General features: G+C 35.6%; 2 protein-coding genes across 2 annotated transcripts; one reads left to right on the top strand and one right to left on the bottom strand.

The window, feature by feature from the left end:
- The first annotated feature begins 413 nt into the window (after positions 1-413).
- Positions 414-1,722, top strand: LOC107927101 (uncharacterized). Its single transcript, XM_016858077.2, has 4 exons — positions 414-822; positions 918-1,203; positions 1,280-1,357; positions 1,448-1,722. Exons 1-4 carry the CDS (start codon positions 620-622, stop codon positions 1,502-1,504), a joined length of 624 nt encoding a protein of 207 aa, XP_016713566.1. The 5' UTR covers positions 414-619; the 3' UTR covers positions 1,505-1,722.
- Positions 1,723-2,006: 284 nt separating this feature from the next.
- LOC107927100 (calpain-type cysteine protease DEK1) lies at positions 2,007-22,217 on the bottom strand. Its single transcript, XM_016858075.2, is given in 32 exon segments — positions 2,007-3,043; positions 3,131-3,294; positions 3,297-3,366; positions 3,487-3,624; positions 3,723-4,103; positions 4,902-5,030; positions 5,164-5,265; positions 5,353-5,673; positions 5,749-6,100; positions 6,341-6,660; positions 7,578-7,875; positions 7,976-8,091; positions 8,174-8,551; positions 8,992-9,063; positions 9,208-9,370; positions 9,528-9,619; positions 9,707-9,777; positions 9,905-10,070; positions 10,166-10,277; positions 10,407-10,557; positions 10,699-10,972; positions 13,371-13,533; positions 15,293-15,351; positions 16,442-16,552; positions 16,759-17,764; positions 17,869-17,983; positions 18,094-18,224; positions 18,896-19,031; positions 19,173-19,355; positions 20,901-21,151; positions 21,605-21,739; positions 21,882-22,217. Coding segments are annotated over 31 exon segments (6,450 nt in total). The 5' UTR covers positions 21,724-21,739; positions 21,882-22,217; the 3' UTR covers positions 2,007-2,737.
- Positions 22,218-23,648: the final 1,431 nt, after the last annotated feature.

Genomic DNA, 23,648 nt, shown 5'->3' with positions numbered 1-23,648 from the left:
TAAATTGTAATGGAATACTCACAAACTTTTGGTCTTTGGGGGAGAATGGCATGAGCCATCACTTCCAATTCAGGATATATTGCCCCTTAATTTCTTAAATTTCTCAACTGCTACTACTTTTCAGGTTGCAAAAGCGCTTTCACTTTGCTTCTCTTCTTCTTTGGCTTCATTTTTTTATAAAAAAATATAAAAAAAAATATTTTATTTTTATTGTTATTTTTATTTTTAATAAAAAAGACTTTTTTTTAATTATAATTGAATTAATTGAATATGTAAATATAAAACTACTAAAAAAATTGGGTGAAAAATGAAAAGGATTGGTGAGTAAATGGAAGTGATTTAGGGTTGGGTCGGGTATATGCATGTAGTGTAGGCAAAATAAAAACTTAAAAAAGGATATTATTATAAGAAGGAAATAGGGCGTAAGAAGAAGAGAGAAGTGAGAAGTGAGCGGGTGGGTGGGTGGGTGTTTTGGGGAAGAAAACATAAAAACAAAAGCGCCGTATTTGATTAGATATAGTTTTGGAGTTGAGAGAGAGAGGCAGTCCAGGATGAGAAATCATAAATGCTTTTGCTGAAGCGATACATTGGTTGGCAGATCTTGGGGAGAAGAAAGTGAATGGAAATGCAAGGTGGGAAAATGGAGAAAGATTTCGTGTTGCAATGGGGAAACAGAAAGAGGCTAAGATGTTTCAACAAGCTTAAAAAACAGCACCAGCATCAGTTTGGCAACAGCGGCGGCGGCACCTCTACCACGCCGCACTCCTTACCTCTGCCCAACAAGAAGATGGGCTCCTCGCCTGTTGCCAATCGTCTCAAAATGTAAGGAAAGGATTTTGTTTGTTTGCTTGATTACCCAGAACTAGTTTATTATTAGTTTAGAAGTGTAATCATAGATCTGGGATTTGGTTTAACAGGAATTCGGATTTGGGAACAAATAAGTCAAGATCGGCATTGACATCTCCGGAGAAGGAAGATAGGTACTATGCAACAAGGGGATCGGGTTCCATAGTGTTGGAAGACAATAATACCAAGGTTTTGATGGATCACCACCATGTTAAGGAAGATAAAGGGACTGTGTGGCCCAGATTGTTCACCACATTATCTAATAAAGAAAAAGAACAGGATTTCATGGCAATGAAGGGATGTAAGCTTCCTCAAAGGCCAAAGAAAAGGGCAAAGTTGATCCAGAGAAGCATTCTCGTCAGTCAAGTCTTCCCTTCTTTTTCTTTTTTAAATTGCTAAGATTGCTTCTCATTTGTTGGGTTGGGTGGTGTAGTTGGTGAGCCCAGGGACATGGCTATCAGACCTGTGCCAGGAGAGGTATCAAGTCAGGGAGAAGAAAACTTCAAAGAAGGTAACCACTTCTGGCTTTCACACCCATCTTTCTCTTGCTCTTTAATCAGTATTATAGACGGTGCCCATTTGTTTGCTTTCTGTAATTCAGAAACCAAGAGGATTGAAGGCCATGGGAAGTGTGGAAAGTGATTCTGAAAGAGATTGATTGATTGATACAAATGAATCCACACAGGTGGTCTGCCTTAGCCTGGGGAGACGATTACTGATATAGCTTTTCTTTTCTGTTTTTTCATTTCTTACATATGGTGCCATTGTTGAAGAGAAACAGCCAAAAAAGATGGGGTTTTCCCTTATGTTTTGCTTTTGTAGCTGGCAAATTGTGATCAAATTTGGAATCAATTACTCCCTTGCAGTTTTATCTAATCCAAATTCTGAAAACCCTTGTTAGCATTCCCAACTCACGATTGCACTTGCATCAAGGCTAAAGGCAAAGCTTGTCGGAACATATCCGTACGATATTTGACAACGGATAAGCATAAAACCATCGTAACAAAAACAAGTCAAGCCAATTTGCATTGAAAATAAATCCCAGAGTATCACGTTGTTACAAACATAATTTCATTTCGAATCAACGGGATACAAATGGGATTAGCTTCGCTTCCATTTTCCCATTCCAACAATTGCTAATTAAAAGCATGAGATCCGTAAAAGCCAACAAATAATTAGATTAGAATCAAAGGAAGGATGGCACATGAAAGTAATATTATATATAAATAAGAGACGACTTCAAAACTGCAGCTGAAACTGGAACCTCTTTACAGCTGCTATGCTTTTCTACTTTCCCTAATTACTTGGTAATTATTTTTTTCTATTCTTTTCAACTTCATTTATTTACAAGAATGGACCTATACTCTTCTCTCACCCACTCACAAATACCTACAAATGTACAGTTAGTTAATAATCAATCAGAATGAGAACCCACCCAATCTCACCCATTCTCCACCAGGAAAATACAAAGCTCTATCAAGTCATATCCAAGCTCCACTCCCTGTGTCCAAATCAAAGGAGTTCAGGTTCGTACAGGAATCACATCTTCCAGATTGAGAATGAACATTAAGCTTTCGGTGGTTGATACTCAACTCGAATCAACTGCTAACTCCTTGGCCATCCTTGCAGCTGAGAGCCCCGTGGCACTTTTAACTGCTACACAAGACACTTCAGTATAAGTTTTGCTTCTTTTCAGACAGACTTCCATCCACACATAAAAAAAAGCACTGTTCCCCAAAAATCCAAAAACAAGTGTTCTTCCGCCTGATTTGGTCCAATGAGACCTGCCCCTCAGGTGCACACAGGTTCCGGACAACCCAAGCACCCAAAAGTTTTACCAGCACGCCCTCAGCCAGAAAGACAAGCAGACTGGAGAATCCACCACTGCAAACTACAAAGGTTCCAAGATTACAGATGCTTTTGTGAATACAGAAAGGACAAATGGTGCTTCTTCCCCGGGATGTATGGTTGTAGGCACTATTGTGTAACCCTTTGGTTCAGGCTCTAAAACCATTTCACAAGATATTTCTCGAGAATTAACATAATCTGTACCACCAACTGATTCATGTAGGTAAATGTTGTAAGCAGCACGACGACCACGGGTTTTGAGGATCCTCATTCCAATGTAGAACATCTGTGAATCATGACTAGATTGATAATTTCTAAAACCAGCTGCCGTTCTTGAGAAGCTAACACCCTGAACAGTTAATGCCACTAAAAATCAGAAATTTCTTGTAAGTAGAGAAGAGGTAATAAACTCAATGAAGATTCATGCATTGCATACCTGAGTTAAGGTGATGAATACATGAATTGGATATGAAGCATCTGGACCACTTGCCCTCAATCTGAATTGGGGATTTTGATGCCATGAATTATAATCTTGACAACCACCAGCACTGTAACCACGCCATTGTCCATGAACAGAATATCGCATCTCAGGAGGGTAGACCGACATACATAAATCGATCTGAAGTGAATTTGAAAATCTTGCCATGACATCCAGAATATACCGTCTTTTGACTGTTCAAAAGGAAACAAATAAGTCATAAAATGAAACCCATTTGAAAAAAAAAAAAACACTAGGTTTAGATAAATGCATTTATCCAATAATTCATGCCAAAGTAAGCAAAAGGTGCCTACCTGAGGAACATGCTTCAGCTTGTACCTCATCCTATCTGTCCATTCTGAAGATGAATCAGACCAGGGACCATTCCATTCAACTTCATTAGCCCAAGGGTTTCGAATTTGAACAAGTTTGTGCCCATCCACCTCTCTTACCTGGATAAGAAATTAATAAGATTGATAACCTGTTCCAACATTTCTTTAATAGTTACTATCATATGCAGAGCAAATTGAGAGGTTGCATTCCAGTATACCTGCAGTAATGAGTATGCATGTCCTTGCACAATGCCACTGGAAGAAACATGCACATCAGAGCCTGATGGACTTCCAGCACCAAGAAGAAATCCTTCTTGTTTAAACCGCAACAATTGAGACCATAGTCTACCACTGGCAAGGTCTATCTGGGCCTGGGGACTTCTCATGTCAATCTCTTCCCCAGCACCTCCAGTAAGATCAACAAGTGCATCCTGAACGAGACCACCTTCTAGTGCCTCATAAGAACCATGCAGTTTTGCATATGCCTTCTCCAATATAGAAACCCATAGTTCATTACCCTTCCTGCTGGTAGCAAATGCTGGCTTGCCGAGAGATTCACATGGAATCCAATCATCAACAACAACAGGGACCCATTCACCCTGTAGAGTGTTCATAACCAGTGTATGCCAAGGATCAACATGCTAATTATATGTTGACAAGAAATATCAATACTATAAAACAAAAATCAGTAGCAACTAAATCAAAAAACCACAGGCAGCACTAAGAATCCAATAGTATATAAGATCTGGTCAAATGTCAGGAAATTATACCAGAAAGAGATTGAAATTTCTTTCTACATGCAGAATGAAATAAGCTGATTGAAGGGTCAGATTACTCAAGAATTTATTTTGCTACACCTGTATTTACTGGACATTATAGTAATACTTCATAGATCTAGGGTTGTATTTGGTGTTTTCAACAATTACATTAGGGTATGGTATTGTTCTTTTCCCTAAACAATAGTTCTTTCACAATTGGCTGAAGCAATCATCCTTCCTGAGACTCCTAAGGAACCCTAGGTGTGACCCTCGGTATTCTTTCTTCTTGGTTCATTGATACATGGAAGAAACCTTTAAGTGTCAAGCTTAGGTTTCTTTTCTTTCTGCTTCCTTTTTATTTTATTTAGTTTCCTTCTCAGATCAGATTATTGCTTTAAAATCCTAGGCCCTGAAGCTGTCCTGCTTCAAGGACATTTGAAAATGGAATTAAAACCAATTGTGCCGGAGTGACATCCCAGTTCCTTTACCGTCTGAGTCTGACAGGGTTGCCAATAAAGCCGGAGTACTTTAATGATTTGAAAGACGGAATCCCAATAGTTTTCCTTCAATTTCCAGCTACTCATGCATTGCAAGCTGTGCACAAATTCAATAACGAAATATGACCAACTAGAACATTACCTGAATACAGAAGCGAACGGTGTAGATTCCCTCCTCATTGTACTCTGGAGTAATTATCACTTCAGATATTTGCGAAACCTCCGTCAAAACAGCGACAGCACTCAAAAACCAACAATCGCCCAATCGACCCTATTAAATTGGCAGGCAAAGACAAATTACAAAGAGCTGAACCACTGAGTTTTAACTCTACAACAGAAATTCAGCACAAAATGATGGGACAAAAGACAACATTATGGAAATATAAGGTCATAAAAGAGTAAACCTGACAAACATCAGAAGGATTTGCAGCCCCAGAAAATAAGCATGGACGAGAATCCAGATGACCTTTAACAATTTCAGCAGGTCTCATCCACTCCGAAACAACCTAGGTAAGAAAGCAAAGACAAGGTGATAATAATAATAATAATGAAAACAACAATAAGAAACACCAATGGATTAGTGAGGAAAATACCTGCAACTTTGACGGAGGATACCTTGGATCTATAAAAAGTGACTGATCATTTGGAGGGAACTCATTGTCAGTAAAATGCATTTCACCTCGAGCAGAGAGGGCTTCTTTGACAGCCAACTCAACAGAGAGCATCCGCTGATTAATTTCTTCTTGCGTTTCAATCCTAGGCTTCCTATACCTTCTCGCAAAAGAATCCACATGAACAACAAAACCTTCGCGTTCTGACCTCCTTTTCCTACCACTTGAATACTGACCATCCCAATCTACATCATCTCTATCATATAGGTCAACATCAGCAGGGTCACTATCCCACTCATCAACCTGAAGAAATAATAAACAGGTTTAAGTTACATATATTTTGCTCAGATACAGAATTTTAAAACACTAGAACCATACCCTTGGGGGTGAATCTGCCCAATGCCAGTTGTCCTCTGGGAAATCAATCAAGTTAAACTCAGTTGAGCAAATAGAAGTATGAAGAGAAGCAACCTCATCTTCATTTAAGCACCTTCCCCAGAGGAAAACATCCATTATATGCATCTTAGACTCTGCTCCTTCACTGTCAGACCTCCCAAATGCATCCATATCAATAGGAGGCCTAACACCAACCCAAACCTCAGTCCCTTGTTCCCAAATGCTAGTACCCACAAACAAAGGTAAGCTAGTTTGATAGCCATCAAAACCACCATCTAAATAACAAGTTGCCTCCCCTATATCAGCATCAATAGTCATTGTCACAGTATGCCACCTGTAAAGCAATCACAATCCAGGTAAACTTGAATGCCAAAGGGGACATACTTAGGCAGTAGATGAAAGCACAGGTAAAGAGCAAAATATCTTCCCAACTCCACACCCTTTTTAAAGACAAATGTGATAGCATAAATGAAAAATAAATTCATATATATAAGGATCATAATGTATTGAGCAAGAAAGTTTGGAGCAAAAAAACAGATCAGAAATTTTTTCTACTAAAAGAAAAATCTCAAACCTTCCATCAGCAATACTTGTCGCACTGATGCTCCACTCCTTTGCAACAGTTGTCTGTCTGTCACCCTTAGTAATCAATCTAAGTCCAACTTGTCCAGCCTCAATACCTTGTTCAGAACCCGCCACCAAAATTTCCCAGCAGACCTTTTTCCGGAATTCAGTCCCTAATAGACAAACAGGACCAGATTCCGGTTGGATCATTACTGCAACCGAAAAGCTGACCTTTTGACTTTGACACATGCTTGGATCAATTTGACCACAGTGTCTGCCACTTGTTGTAGGCTCATCATCAAGAATGCAAACAGCACCAGATAGTCCCGTCTGTCAATAACATTTATGTTTTTACAAAATTAAGAAATAATTATATCCAAAAGCAAGGATCTCAATGGTACTATTACTAATGATACATTACAAAACCACTATAACACAAAGTAAGGAAAAGTACAGTAGGCACCTTCTTAATAATTTTGTAATTATGTCTTTCAAATGAATGAAAATCACAAATTACGTAGGCACATACACACATGAACTATAGACCTGAAGGTAGAAAGATGGCACCTTACACTATAGTAACATAAAATCTTTAATATCCGGTAATATTAACCATAAACATTTACCTCAAAAAGTGCATGCTTTAGTACATTTTGAACTGTTCTTTTTCTTGAAAAGGAAAACAAAAAAAAAAGTCCAGGAGGAAACAAACATGAGATGTCACACAATTAGACTTAGTATAGCAAGGTTAACAAGAAGTACAATTTATAACAGATTATTGATTTTCTATTTGATTTTATGAGTACAAAATTGCCTTAGAATAGTATGCATGGCATACAGGACCATGCAAATAAATTTGAACACTAAAACAACAATGTAGAAACACAAACCAACAAGCTCAAAATTTACCCGCTTACCTTCATTATCATGAAATACATCAGTTGAACATCAGGAACTAATTCTAAGTAGAAGCAAAAAGATTTAATACTTCAACTTATTGTTTTTCCTTTATGGGTAGTAGAAAATTACCAGAGCATAACAAACATGGAAAAATGCAATCACATTGCTAAACTATTATATTTTGAAATGAACTAACCTAAATATATTTTTGAACTAGGAATTAACAGTTATTAAGTATAAGCATTTCTCAACTAATATTTACTAATGGGAAAGTATTTGTTGCAAACTACCAAGGACCAAATGCTATTTTTAAACATTTCAAAGAGCAAATAACAAGAAAACTCAACCTGAACTGCTCTACGTGCTAATTGAGCTGTACGAATCCTACGCGCAATGCTTGAAACTCTCTCACGTGCAAAAGAATCCTCAAGAACAGAATCACCTCCTACTGCACGCACTGCAGCAGCCATTGCTGCTGCCTCCCGGCTGCCAGCATTAGGAATAGAAGAAATGAGGGAAGCTTCAATCTCCTTCCATTTACGTTCTTCCTTCTCCAGAAGGGCTTTTCTTCTCTCTTTACCTCTCCCCTCCTCTTCACGCCTCTGCATCAAGATTTCCTCTTCCATCTCCTTCTCTCTTATATAACTATAAATCCAAAAAGAGAGAATTTTAAAATACAGTAGAAATGTTGGAAAATGGTATCTCAAGTGAAAACAAAATATGAAAAGTGACACACGGTTGCTACCTTTCCTGGATGATCTCAAACTGTCTACGGTCTTCTGGCATCCATTTCTTGATTTTCTTGGCACTTAGATCCGAGAACCCTATACTGTCAAGGAAAAGGCTCAAGCGCACCTCATCCTACCACATGGTTATAAAACTATCATTAAATTTTTAAATCATATACCATCACACATGAAAAGCACATAAGGGAATGACAAACCTGTACTCGTTCTGCCTTAGCAGTTAAACCAAGCAAGAGCAGTAAATAACCACCAAATTTATCCCACATGTAGACCCATTCAGTATCAATAGCCTCTTCCAAAGCTAAAATTCGTGCATGAGCGCACATTTCTCTTCTATAATCCACATCATTGGTTGGTTCACGCCTAAACCCCCTATGATATCTCATTCTATGGAAGAATGATCCAGCAACTAGTTCCTCATTTCTCAGGCGATCTCTCAATTTCATGACATCATCTCTAGGAAGCACAAAGTTCCCTCCCTTATCAAGTGTAGCAGCAGGGTCTCCTACCAAAAGAGCTGCTGAACTAGCAGACCTCTGGGGAGCGGAATATGTTCCAGATAAAGCATTTCTTGTCTGCTTGCATACATAACAATAACTTAATCATGAGAAAAGAAATTTTTTTTAAAAAATCACAAAGAAGATTTTCCTGATCAGACTATTCTGTTATTAAATGAAAACAACAAAAAAAGAAAGAACGAATGGAATGGAATGGAATCAGTGATAAAGAGCATTAAAAATAATTAATCCCTTAAGGCAAAAATTCAAGAAAATAAACATTAAGGAAGTTTTATGCATCTACCACCAACAAGGGAGTGGAACAAATACTTTTGGGAAAACAAGAAAATGAAATTACAAAATCAAACATTAACAACCATTTAGAAAATGGCTACAACTTCATGGAAAAATATATTTAACTTCCCAAAACAGCAAAACTGAAAATTTCAACAAGAAATAAAAGAAAAAAAACATCACTTCGAGATTTGAAACCTATTTGTAGAAACATCCCCACATACCTTAGTAGCAGATCTAGAAATTGCTTGGACAACAGTATCTTTGCTGAGAAAATGAACCGCGTCTTCCATCATCTGGTAGAAATAACAAATGACATAAAGTTAACATGCATGTCAATTTAAAGAGAAAAATCGAAACTTCTTTCAAGCAACACGCCCAAAAAGTGTAGCTCCAAGTTGCAATGACAAGCACATTGACAGATTAGACAGGACTCACACCTTCAGAGTTAAGCATGGACGAGAAACAGCAAAGCCGAAGGCTACAACAAGGGTTACAGCAGATACAGCAGCACCAGCGTATGGTGGATAGATTGTCAAGCTAGCTACAACACCCCATCCTTCAGTTGCAAGTGCAATTCCATACAGGACAAGAAATGCGGCACTATAGGCAACAGATTGCCAAAATTTCATGTCAATGCATGACTAAACATTTAGATTCATCATAGAAGCTAACAATACCAAAACCATATAATAAATAAACAAATGTGATTGAAGATAAATTGGAAATCCATCAGACAAAATATTCTATCTTAACAAACCTGACATTCTTTCCACAATCTGCATGAGCATCATAAACATATACAGGAAGCACTCTTGGAGAATAAACAACAATTGGAGGTGAAAGAAGAACCTACAGAGAAGGAGCATTTTTGTTGAACAAATGAAGTAGAAAGAGAATAATACAAACATTTTATCAAGATAATAGAATATAGCTCACCGTCAAAGCTCTCCCAGCAAGCAGAAACAGAAATGAAAAATAACCAACAGATGCTCCAATAAAAGGTTTATCTGAAATAAAATAAGATGTAATGATACCAATAGCATGAGTTATATAAAGTTATGCATCAAAACGACATAAGATTTTCACAAATAAAACACCAAAAAGTAAAATAGGTAGAAGGGTGGTTATGTTCACCTTGAAACCAACCAACAAAAAAGGCTGCCAAACCCAAAAGAAAAGCAAGGAAGCAAACCAAGAACATTTGAGTCCTGGTTAAATAGAAATTGTTTGATGCCCAGTGGTGGATAACCCCAATAGCTAGAACAATCAAGAGAAGTAATAACAGAAATGCTGCCCCAATCTGTTTGTGACTCAAGAAAGACAACAGATTAGATAGGGAAATAGCTATAAAAGAGTAAGGTATAAATCAAGGACACTCAAATAAGCCTCACTTACTGTCCATGGCTTAATTACAACAATAACAGCTGAAATTGCAGCAAGCAGAAGGAGAAGACCAATAGTAACAAATACATATACACCACGAGAAAGTTTCCAACCATCATCTTTCCTGCATAATAACATGAATTGCATAATGAAAAATAATGGTCGACAATAAGTAAAAAACAGATCCTGTAAACAATACATCATATTGGGATTTAAGCATTCATTATTTGCTAAATTCAGGAAGACTACAAACCATTTAAGTAATCCAGAGCAAAGAGATAGCAGTGCTGGAATGCACACCAGTGGAAGAAAGGCAGCAAGAAAATCACCAGCTGTAGGAACCTGGTCATCCCTAGACTTCACAATTTTCAAATAGGAGGCACCACAAAATGCGACGAGTACAACTAACAAAACAGCAGCAGAAAAAAGTAAGATCAAATGACATAGCCTCTAGAAATGGATGAAATACTTCTTTACTGGACACAAACAAAAACAGCTTCAATTGATGAGCCAAAAGTAAAGAGTATAAAATAAAGAAAATGTACCTGAGAAAATACTGACACATATAGCAGAGGAGAGAGAGAACCGGTATGTTGCAAACCATGAAACGATGGGAAGCACACCAGTAACTGCTAAAGCAACTGCAGATGCCATTGCCCAACCAAGGTAAGCAGATGATGCATAAGGAGAGGTAAAGTTATTCTGTTCACCAGTCAATCCCTTGTATCTTAAATCATCTAGAGGCTTCACAGACACTATTGCACCCAGTGCCAGTACAGAACCAGCGAATACTGTTATGCAAAGAGTAAGAACAACAACCTGACAAGGACAACAATGAATGTTACAACAGAACAGCAAATAAAATACTGGGAATTACTGCCAGAGAGCAAAAAGATGTGTAACTAGAATACCGAAGGAGTAAGCAATCACATCTCTTTCAACAGAAGACTTCTTAAAAGAAAAAAGAGATAAAAATTAGCAACACATAGGAACTACATAATGTTTCTTCACATGAGCACAGCCTACACGAAACTAACAACAAAAACTTAAAAAGGATACCTTCTTGGCCATACTTTAGCATGAAAATACAAATAGAGATTGATTAATTTAGTAAGAAAGCTTCAAAAACGGTCAAGAAAAAAGCAGAACAAAATCTAAGGAACTATGGCACAAAAAGTAAATGATGTACTCTTGTCTTGTCAAGTAAGTTCTGAACACTGAACTTCAAAAGGGAGCAAAGGACAAAAAGGTAGAAGTTTCCATTTTTATCTCTTTAAATCTTGGGTAACAAAGGAAAAATCTACATTATGTGTAAATGACAATGCTTAGAAAAATCTGGGAAAGTAATTTTCATATGAAAAAGTTACTTTTTATACTCTCTTCTTTTTATTATTTATTATCTTGGATATTACAGGAAGCACTTTAAATTTTTCTTTTAATAAAATTTGTTTAGATAACAATTTTTAAGCAAAATTATATAACAAATTATTACATAATAAATCTCCCCCCAATGAGCATAAATCCAAAATGCACGCAGGTACACATCATGAACTCAAGTCAATGAAGTTTCAACCATGCAAAGTGCTAAAAAAATCAGCTCTAATGCCAGTCTGATAAAGCAGTCTTCTAAATTGCACGTCAGTCCTATATTTAATGCATGATCTATTTTCCTTTTAGGGAACTATTAATGATCATGTTCATCAATTTCCACAGGAAGTTACTGAAGGCTGCACTAGATGTTAAGTAAAGGCTATAGAGAGAGGCAATTTTTGGAGATTGGGTCAACCCGCTTTTGACCATAATAGATTGAAGAAGATGAATTGAGAAGGCTGGCTTCAGAAATCTAAGTTGAAGCTGCTAACATTTAAGTAATGAGAGACTTTTGTCAACCTTTTAGGGAACTATTAATGATCATGTTCATCAATTATATGCTATTTCATGTTAGATATTTAATTATAAGAATTTCTATTTTTTTAGGTGACCATATAACTAGTGGATTTATTTGTGTCCAAGGGCTAAAGAATAATAGCTGCTGTAGTTCAGTATGAATAGTCTTTTCAACACATTAGGCTGCCATATTATATTCAGTTACCATTCAATAGTCTAGAACCCTAAAACATAAAATACTGTTCTTGTTCCAACCCTAAACTATATTAAGTTAATTATTATCCATTCTTTTCTGTTAGTTATTTAGTTATATGTTCAACAATTATATTTATATTAAGTGATTATATAACTAGCATGTGAACACTTGATGACTTTGAAATGCAAGCAGGCTTTTTTGCATCCAAGAGCAAGGATTAAAAGCTTCTGTAACCCTAGTATAAGCAGCATTTTCAAGACATTAAGCAGCATTACTATTCTTATATTAGTTGTTCGAATTTAAAAATTCAGTCTAGTTGTTAACACCGTTAAAATCCATCTCTTAAATTTGCTGATGTGACATTTTAAAATTACAAAAGAAAATACTCAATAACCATGTGACAGAAAAATGACATTGTAATAACAGAGAACTTTAACGGTGTTAACAATTATTATGGTTCATGTTAGAATCTTAATTAGAATAAAGTATTTAGACCAACTAATATGTTATAAAAGTTGAGGTACCAAATTATATAAAAAATTAACGTATATGGATTAACTCTCAAATTTAACTGCAGTTTAGGGACCAAAACTGAAACTTGACTATTGTTATTATAATCTAAAAAAAGTAGTGGGATCAAAATTGAAATTTAACCATTATCTTATAATTGCGAAAGAACAGGGGACACGCGCTATGTAGGAATGCCTTAGGGCATTGCATTCCTTTATACACAGTAATATAGATTAGTCGGGGGTCTAGATGCTGTGTTCCTGTCCCAACTTCAATTGTACATCAATTTTTTCATTTTACTCTGGTTTTCAGCAACCATTTTGATTTTCTTTCATTGTTTCTGTTTGCACTACTTGAGGTCCTATCCCATTAAAGTTTAAAACTTTTCTTAATATATATTTCCCCTAACAATTGCACCAAAATAATTACAAGCAGAAAACCAATAGATTGATCGTATGCCAAAAGCTAAAAATCTAGTCATATAAACTGTGAAAGAATAACAGAGCCAATCCATAAAATGAAAGATCCTGAAGGCAAGTTGAAAGATGCTTGATGACTCTGAATTAAGGAGGAGCACTAAAACAATGTTGCTGGCAGGAAATAAAGATAAGAGGCAGAACAAACCTCCTTTGTCCCAGAATGTCGATGATTTCCGGCAAAACCTGCACACTGAACTTGTGGAACCCAAAATTGGTAGCCATTGCGGATCCATATAGGAATTGCAACAGAGAGACAGGCTACAATGAGAGGCACTGTCAAGGACAATCCAAGAAGCACTGATGACTTGCTGCAGAAAGAACACAGATATTAGTGCATGACAGGCAATTAACCTGGCACCAGTCATAATTGCAGCAATAGCATAAAAGAAATTGTTAATAACCAATAGTGAAAAAGGGATGATAACAACGAAGGGAACATTCTTAACAAGTATGTTGATTATATAATAGAGGTGCTAAAAAATGAGCTAGGATATCCAATTAATCAATTTTTTATTAACCTCAAAAATTAACTACGGAACCATAAGAGATATTTCCATCAACAGGAAGGGGATCAAAAACATTAATTTATATTTATATTACCCATCACTTCAATCAGTGCAGGGAAAAAACAAAACTCTGTAAGGTACATGAAAGACATATCTCTGGCAAAGCTAAAGATCCATTCATTTGTTACTTTGGGTACTTGCCTCTTTCCCTTCCAAAAGTAAAAAGTAATATTTGCAGTCAAATAAAAAAAAACAAACAATAATTTGAAGGATTAAGGATAAAACATGCTTTAGATAACAAAAAATACATGACTCTTCTTTTATCTAGACGAACCAGCGTTGACAAGGCCATGAAGTGTTGCTTTGGGTACTTTCTTCAAGGCACAAAAAAAATATTTGCATGAAGAAAGTAAGGCTCAATAAGTATACGTTGTCTGTTATTTGTACATGCCTCTGAGTGTATGTGTGTGTGCAATAAGCTTAAGATACATAATTCTGATAACTCCAAAGAGTGGTCTAGTTTATCTTACAAAACATGTAAAATTGCCTTGTTTTTCCTTGACCAATATGCATGGTTTCCTTATGGTCCAGTACTTGTCAAATACTCAAAAATTGAGAAGTAGAGTTTCATATAAAGGTATAGCTCATTACAAAATTAAACAAATCATAGAGAACTTCAATCACGCAAACTTCTTTGTGCCTGCCACCTTATAAACAAACATGCCTAAGCACACCATGAATGCACCTTATCAAAAGTGCTTCACCTGAAAGGGTTTAAGGTGTTTTTGCTATATAGTGCGAAAGTGTAGCCCTAGGCACACCTAGAAACAAACCTTGACAACAATAAAACTGAATAACTATTTTTCTTAAAATTGCTGTTACATTCTAACTATTTGTCCACTTTAATTAAAACTTTGATTTTAGCCGTTTGCCTGTACTTTATAATAAAAAATCAAGAAGCAAATATGAAAAAGCAAGTAGAAAAAGGTATCAACTGAATGGAGCTTTCATAACACAATGAACTAAAAATACAAAACTAGGGGTTGACTAACCTACCAACGACAGAATGAACCCAGGCAAAGCTGTTCAAATACATGACAGTAATGGTTCTCAGCAAAATATAGACTTGTGACAGCTTAGTATTTCATTTCAACACGTCAGCAAACACAAAAGAATTAAAAATAGAATAGATAAAAGAAGGAACCTCACACTTGGATGATCCTAAAGAAATTGAAAGATAAACAACCCAGAAGTTTTAAATTACTCATTGACACTATAGAAACCTTTATGTAGAGAAATTAATTGGAGAAGGAAGAGGATATTGAAGCAGAGAAAATTAAAATAAATAAACTTTATATTATTGATAAAAAAGAATCATACATTATATAACAATTCTAGCACATTGCAACTGAATTTGGAACCATAATATAGTCATTCAACTGAATCTAAAAATCTTGAATAAGAAATCAAAGTATTACCATTTCACATTTTTATGCTGCAGAAATCACTATTAACTGAAAATTTTGAAACATATTTCATTCATGGATAAAATAGACCATACCTTAGGAAAGAAAGCAGCAGTCCGACAGAGGTGCTGAGCAGCCAAGCAACAAAGCCATACTGGACAAAGAAAAGAATAAGTGGGGAGGTGGGAGCAAAGCAGACAAGAAAACCATAATAATTAGAAGCGAGAAAGGATTTATGTAAACTAATGGAAGTTAATACTAGAAATGGTTATCCAATATTGGATGTCATTACAAAAATAATGGCCACAAAAACAATGCTAAACACTTGAGCCAAAGGAAAAAAGAGTCAAAAAAATCTAATATAAATCAGCTACAGAAGAGACTTATTAAAAGGTACGGGGAGAATATTAAATTGAAGGCAGCTGCACCATAAAATTTATTTTTGGTGGCACATGAAAAGTTCCACAATCTTTTGTTTCAAGATTTCATTGATGCCCACTCAAGAAAAGGAATGAAGGATGCACAAGAAAAATAGAAAAATGCAGCTTGTAACATAACACTCCAGATATATGGCTATCCACCAGTAATGAAGATTTGGTCAGCCATCTAAGTAAGATGTGTAATTACGAACACATTTAGTTATCCTAGAAAAATATAAATAGACTACCAACTATGAGTACTAGGAGATTTCAGGGATAAGGAGCTGACCCGTATGCTTAGCCTCAATGAGAAAGCATGGTCAAATGAAATCATTGTATATGAAAAGTAGAAGGCCTACTGGACCAATATTTCCATATAAACCTTTTCTAGAAATTTCCATCAATGATATTGGCAACTCAGAACAAGAGAAGTACTAAATATCCACCTAGGCATTGTCATCTTCTAGAACCACTAAAATGTTTTAGGAAAACACCAGCAGTATATTTGACACACAAGCAGATTCCAAAAATTCCAACATACAGAACCATTAAAGAAGAGAATGCCTTAATACTAAACAAATAAGCAAAATTATGAAAATAACTACAATCTTAACCTGCATTTTGGAGCCAATAAATTGCAAAAAGCCACATTAAAAAGTGAGAAAAATCACAAAAAAAATTCTCGAAGGAAACCTCCTTATAATAGAGAATAATAGAGACAAACAAAATTAAGGAAATACTCATATTAGCAATCAAATTCAATCTGAAACCAAACTGTACTTTCATGTAGGAACATCCAGTACAAACTTGAGAAGAGAAGTATACCCTGCGAGGTTTCGGTGTCAAGGGTGTTTCCTCTCCTTGAAGTGAACGAATAAAAGCCATGATTGAACAGACAACAGGAGATAAAAGCAGCACAGCAAAGCCAAATTCAAACTGCAAGAGATGCACAGAATCTCCACATCAGCTATGGCAATGATAACTCTAGAGTAACGTCTATTTACAATTACCAAATTGCTATTAAACATATACATCAATCAGGGCACTACCGAATTGCTATTAAACATATACATCAATCAGGACACTATCAAGTGGCGTCAAATAAAATAAGCAACATCCCAGGGGAAGAAAGGCCCACTTACTTGCTGATGTGTAGCATTTATAATTTTGATCGTCTTTGGACGAAAAACTGCCACAATGATTGTTTCTATAATAAAGACAAAACTAAACAGTACCCATGCTCGCTCTGGAGTACTTGCTATATGATGCAAAACAAGTCTGGACAACTTCAGCCACTTTTCAAGCCCTTGGAGTCTCAATTCTTCCGACAGAGAGATTTGATTCGGCATAGCATTATCAACACTATTGGAATCAACAATTGTAACATCAGTATTGTCTCGATGATCCCGATCTGCATCCAAGCTACTTCTCTGAAGTAATGCAAGTATAGTTGGATCCAAGCTCTTCTCCTTCAACATCATGGCAAAATTAGGATCCAATCCTTTATCTTGCAATAAACTAGTCAGTTCTCTATCACCATGTCTTGCCCTCCTTTTCAACATTGATGTAATCCTAGGATCACTCAACCTTTCTTGCAATGCAAGAGCTAAATTCAAATCCAACATCTGTTGATTTGCTGAAGTTGATGTACTAGACTCACAACCTTGGCTATCATGACCACCACTGGAGCAAACCATAAGAGAGCTATTGGGATCAATATTTTTCTCTAACGTTCCCACTTCATTCTCTTGGACAACTGAGTGATGAGAACTGTTATGCATTGCTAAACTTGGTCTTCCACTGTCTACACTCTTATCACTATTTATCCCCTCTTGAATGTATCCAAGGCTATTCCAATTACTAGCATCAGAGCATTGAACCATACTCTGACTACTACCTTCAATGATGTTAGTGGAATGACCTCCTTCAACACTACTACTGCGTTTGACACTTGAGCCACAACCATCAGATGAACTAGAAGAACTATTTTGCTCCTTCCTACGAAAACCTTCCCTCAGACGGATCACAGTGCTCTGCAAGGCATCTCTTCGGGCAGCTAACGGGTTTGTAGCTGAAAAATGGCGAGAAACCGCCGCACCTAATAAGACAGATGCTACAACTGCATAGCTAATACAATGCCCCAAGTACCTGAATAAATAAAAAAATTTAAAGAGAGAGAGAGAGATCAACTATCTTTAAGCAACAGTAACAAAACCATCGCTACAAGAATCATGTGGGAGTTTAGAACAAACCAATAATGCACTCCAAAGCAAATGAGAAAAACCCGTGTAGTTCCAGCAACAAAGAGTGCAACAACACGACTTTTAAGAAGCTGAAACCCATACAAGCATGCTCCCATGTTCCAATCTACAAGACAAAAAAATAAAAGAAACTGAATATGCACGATAGAGATATGATTGTTGTACCAGGAATGTAAACAGCTAAAACAATATTAATACAATAATTTACAACCATACCAAGAATTATAACCGCGGCAGATGTAATAGCCCCAAGCCAATGTGCATCCTTTGCAGTCAGACCATATAGGATAGAGTAGACAAGAAGAACAACAAGGGAGCCAAGGTAAAGAAGTCCAAGATGTGAAGCCCTAAAAAGAAAAAAAAAATCCAAGAAACACAGTGGCATGAAAGCAAGTTCTTGCAGAACATGAAGCTTTCCAGTAAATAGATTGAGAAGAAGGCATAAAAAGATATTAAGATTTGAAACTGAATATACAATAGGCTCTTGAAGCATTCACTTAGTGTACCCAGAAAAATAGTGAAGCCTTGAACAATTACACCATCTATTCCTTAAAAGAGAAATGGAGAAAAACCTTAACAAATTGAAAACATATAAGCATATTACGAGGCATAAGCTGCTATGTAAAACATACTTTACTACAGCAAGGTATCTACAAACATTATTTTGAATCGTGGACAATCAAGACTATCACTGAGCATGATATATAACAAGAGATGTTAATCACTCAGTACTCGTACATAAAAACCGGAAACTGCTACCATCTGGCAATATTTCATACAATGCCAAATATGAAGATACAACATATTAGAGGGTGACCCTATTTCCATGAATGTCATTATGTGAGTAAGCAGGTGCCATAAGCATGCAAGTAAAAATGACCAATAAGTATTGAAGGAGCAAAAGGATGGAGAGAAATAGAGACACCCAAGCATCAAAATGTACACAATAAATGAACTGGGTTTACCAACTGAGTTTCACACCAGAGTAACAAAAGCAAACACAATAAAATGGTTATACCTACTAAACTCCCGAGGATATAACTCGTTTGGGTCTGGTGGTTCTGGTAAACAAGACACAGGACCCATTTCTATGCTATCAGAGTATGCAAATTTATAAGCCCTCCGGACATACTCATCCACATCCAAGCCATTTCCTACATAAGATGATGAAAGGGAAAGTCAACGTACAATCATTTATAAGTTTAGTCCTGATAATAGGGAAAAAAACCATCAATGTGTAACGAAGAAATGAAATGATTCATTAGGAATCAGGATAGCACTAGAGCAAAAATTACCATTGAAGACCATGCGGCATATAAAGAGCATATTGATTGCTAAGGCAATTGCTGATACACCAAAGAAAAATCCAGAAGGAGAATATCGCTCAGACGCACTGGAACCAGCTGTGACATAAACAGCACAAAGTTCATATGCACAAAGCAGAGCAACAGCCAGCAGAAGCAGAAAAGCAACAGCCCCTATGACAGCAGAAACAAGAACAGTATGAGATAAAGGGAAAAAAATCACTAATAGAAAGATATCACAGAAGATAATTAAAATAAAATCAAGAACACCTATAAACAAAACATAGTATCCTTGAACATCAAAACATCAACAAAGAATTCCAACACCTCTTTCCTCAAAAATGTTGCTTACGGTAGATACCCTCTTCCAACATTTCTCCTCCTAAAAAACTACAATAATTTTGTTTTTCCCAGACCTATTGCATGCTTTTTTTATTTTACCTTCTACCAGAAATAGATACTTATAACATCATTGCTCAGTTAGTGTCCTTTTGGTCCAATCAGAACTAAGTCAACAAGAATGAGGAAACAATGTTCTCTGAAAATCACTGTTGGAATACACCTACTTTGAAAAGGAAGAAATGCATTTTATCTAATAGAAAAACTTACCCAAGTGGGCATCAGCTTATCATTGCAGTTCTTTTCTAATTTCAAGCTTCAGCTAAACTACAGAAGTTCGATTTCAGCTTTACACAAATTAAAAGTTGATATTGAAAAGACTAAAGCTTCATCATTCTAGAGCATATAAGTAGTTGCTCCCGAACTTGGGCGAAAAGGCACCAAAACATTTTTAGTAGTTTTCTAGTTTAAAATGAAGAACAAGTCCAATGTTGTTTAGATGGCAAACCTCACAGTCGGTGTCAAGTGGAGAATGTATATTGCAAGACAAATCTCCACCTGCTAACAAGATCTTGCATTAAACATAAATGAAAAAACTTTGCTACAACTTCTGGTGTTCAATCCACCCGTAAATGCATACAGTAAAGCTACTCCATCCTAATTAAAACTAAGCTAAGGTATACAGTCCATGGTTTTAGTCAGATCAGTCCTTCAATACCACTAATGCACTCTTTTTCCTTCAATAAATAAGCATTTGGCTGAAATAGTTGAACTGTATACTTATCAGCCTCAAAGAAGCCAACTCAAACAGGATTGCAGAAAAGGGATCAAGACAATAAGATAAAAAGGTTAAGAGACAATGCCACAAGGAAAATGGACAACCAAGTAGACCAAACACCCCGTAAGGCTCACAACCACGGGCCAAGAGAAAAGGAAACATTGTGAAACACTTTCTCAGACACTTAAAAATTTGCAGTATAATCTACTTGACCAGTCATTGCCACATTCCTTTCTTTAGAGATATAACATTCTCAAAATATACTTCATCAAATCCAATATCTTTTCTCAATACTGATTTTGTTCCTAAGGAATTCTATCTCCACTTGTTAGTTCATTCATAATATGTTCTTAAAAATCTAGACAGATGGACACTTTTTTTTTCCTTCAGCAGAGACAGATGAGCACTTAGACTAAATGTGACAAATTACAAAGTCTATCACTAGTGCCAAATAAAGAACCACGACAAGGCTTCAAATAAATTTGAGTTGACTGGAAATAAAATGACTAAAAAAACCTCTGTTCTTCTAAAAGGATATACGTACATCACAAAGTTGAACGGCAAAAAAAAAACAAAAAGAAAGAGGTCATTAAGATGCATACTTGAGCTTTGCCATCGAGTCCTCCACCAAAGCATAATTGAATAGAATGCCAATAATAGAGCAATGCCGGCCATTATTACTGCCAGACCAACAATATCTCTGCCTAATATTATGATTAGCCAGCATCCCCACATGATAAGCACCACAACTGGAGATAAAACAATCGCCCATGCCACTAGAGATAAAAGAGCACATAGCATACCCAGTTGAGGTCCTTGTAAAATACTCGGCCATTTTCGGGCGAAAATCCAACTGAAAAAGAACAAAAACAGTCATTGAAAGAGCACATAGCATAAGACGGGCTTTACTCGCATATACCAACCAACTTGTGAAGGAGAAAAGTTATAAAAATGACAATTTTTTTTTTGTAATAGGCAAGAATTAGTTATTCAAATTTCCAGAAACAATAAAAAGAAGTCGGATCATAAACCACATGGTGGCATTCAACCAGCCATACAAGTAAACCACATTAGTAGTAAAGCCAACAAAACAAATGGTTAATAATAAGCCTCATAGTCAAATTGTCAATTAGAATTAAATGCAATTACGGAAAACATCTCAGTTATGTAGAATTAAAGTCGTAATGCATTCTTAACAATTCACTTGCAAAACCAGAAAACAAACGCAGCTGCATTGAAGCGCTGTTATGATGTTAGCAACTATATCAGTAGCAAGATTAAAGGTTGGAAATATTAGATGCAATACCTATAAATCCGCCATGGGCGCCAATTGACAGCCCAGAGAATGGAAAATGAAGCTAAACCCAAAACTGCAAAAAGGATCCCAGAAATCAAACACGCCAGAGCAACCCCATCCCCTTCCATGGCTTCCTTCTCTCACCTTCAAACAACAAGCAAAAGCCTTCGTTTACATTTCAAACTTATAATTAAAAGAAAAACAGCAGTAAAAAGTTAACTTCTACGTTGTACGAAAAAAAGACCTTAACCCATATAGAGAACAGTGAAGAAGAAATGAGCTTTACCTACTTAAGTGAAGCGAGCGTAATGGGCAATCGCATGACGGCGAATTTAGGTGAAAGGAGCGAGTTTCGGGCATGAAATTTTGGCTGTTGAGCTAGGGCAATTTAGTCATTTTTGAAGTGAGCTAGGATTGAAACGAAGATGAAGAACCGCGACGATGAAGAAGAAAAGAGATAAGGTCTATTAGGGTTTTCTTTTTAGTCTTGTTTGCGAAATTGCTGAAAGATTAAAAAGTTGCAGATGAAGACACAAAAAGAAGGGAAAGAAAAAAAAGAGTAAAGTTTAAAACCCTACAACACTCTCCTCTACTCTCCTGTATGTCAACTGTGAACTCTCTCAGGTCAAAAATAAAAATTATTTTTTTATTTAATAGAAAACCAAAAGTAAATAATGGGAACATAAAAACAACCAAAAATGATAGGCCAAGCGAATATATTAATCTTTTTTTTTCTTTTGACGGAAAATATATTTCACATCATTTTAATAACTTCTTAATATTCGTTCAAAAAAATATCTTTTTAATATTATTAGATAATCATATCATATTTCTATTAATATATCATTATTTTTCATATTTATGAAATATTTCTCTTAAAGTAATAATTTTAATGTACCAAAAAATATTAATAATACTAATATGATATTAATTCAAAAAAATTGACTGTAATTTTATATACAAAATGTTGAGGGCGGAAAAGTTTTCACACTATAACACCTACAGAAGTGGATCTAAAGATAGGAGGGATGCTAACAAGCAAAGGTGAACCTTCTTCAAAGATGATCTCTAGTGATGGCAACATTTGAGGTGATCTCGAATAAGATGTCTGGGTTTGCAAATGAACATCCGAAGTCTCAAAGATGATCTTAAGGTAGAACATTCTCAAAGTTAAACTTTAGTGATGGTAATGTTTGAGATGATCTCGACGTGATAGGTGATATAATGCCCCTAAATCTCTGATGTCATAAATAATACTATTTCGGAAAAATATTTAGTGAAAATTTCTCTAGTAATGAATTGCATTTAATCGATAAAAATTAAAGGATGTAGTTGGACATCAAAGAAAGTCATTAGAAATGATATATTTTAATTTATTAAATCGATGTATGGACTAAATTGTAAAGAAATAGAGGTGGAAGGGTTAAAAGTATAATTATATCAAAAAGTGACCATACGTCCAAGGATGAATATAAAAAAATTATAAAAGGTAAAATAGACAATTAACAAGAAGATGTATTAAGAGTAAAAAAGAAAAAGTTAGTGTACTCTTGAATGCTTTTGGACCATTAAATTAAGTAAAAAAAAATTCAATTTAGACCATCAAATCTAAGTAGATGTTTTTATCTGTGTTAGATTTTTTTTTTTTAAATATAGAATTATGTACACATCTTCTCTACCCATGGCAACAAAGGAAAAAAAGACTTCCTCTTTTTCATCTTGTTTCATCTCTTTCATCTAATCAATAAAAAATGTAACCAAAACCTTTTGTTTCTCATGAAATTCTAAATGAAATGTAGCTTCCAACACTTTTAGTTACATGTTAGAATTTAAATAGGGGCAAATCCAGAAAAATTTTAGCAGGGCCGATATTTAACTATAATTTTTTCATTCATTAAAATATAAGTTTATTATGTATTAATTTATAATTTTACTATTTTTGAATGGACTAAACAAAAGTTTTTATTTTAGTTTTAGGGGTTAAACTGTAATTTGATTATATATTAATTTATAATTTCTTTATTTAGAAGAGAATTGAATTGAAAATCTTTCA

The sequence above is a fragment of the Gossypium hirsutum genome, chromosome D03 (assembly GCF_007990345.1).
Source record: "Gossypium hirsutum isolate 1008001.06 chromosome D03, Gossypium_hirsutum_v2.1, whole genome shotgun sequence".
Taxonomy (NCBI): Eukaryota; Viridiplantae; Streptophyta; class Magnoliopsida; order Malvales; family Malvaceae; genus Gossypium; species Gossypium hirsutum.
The sequence above is the reverse complement of the archived record's forward strand: the minus strand, read 5'-3'. Positions and strand labels throughout refer to the sequence as shown.

Coding starts and splice junctions, on each gene's coding strand:
- LOC107927101 (XM_016858077.2), top strand. CDS start 620: ATGGAAATGCAAGGTGGGAAAATGGAGAAAGATTTCGTGTTGCAATGG. Junction 823..917: donor GTTGCCAATCGTCTCAAAAT/GTAAGGAAAGGA, acceptor TTGGTTTAACAG/GAATTCGGATTTGGGAACAA. Junction 1,204..1,279: donor TGATCCAGAGAAGCATTCTC/GTCAGTCAAGTC, acceptor TGGGTGGTGTAG/TTGGTGAGCCCAGGGACATG.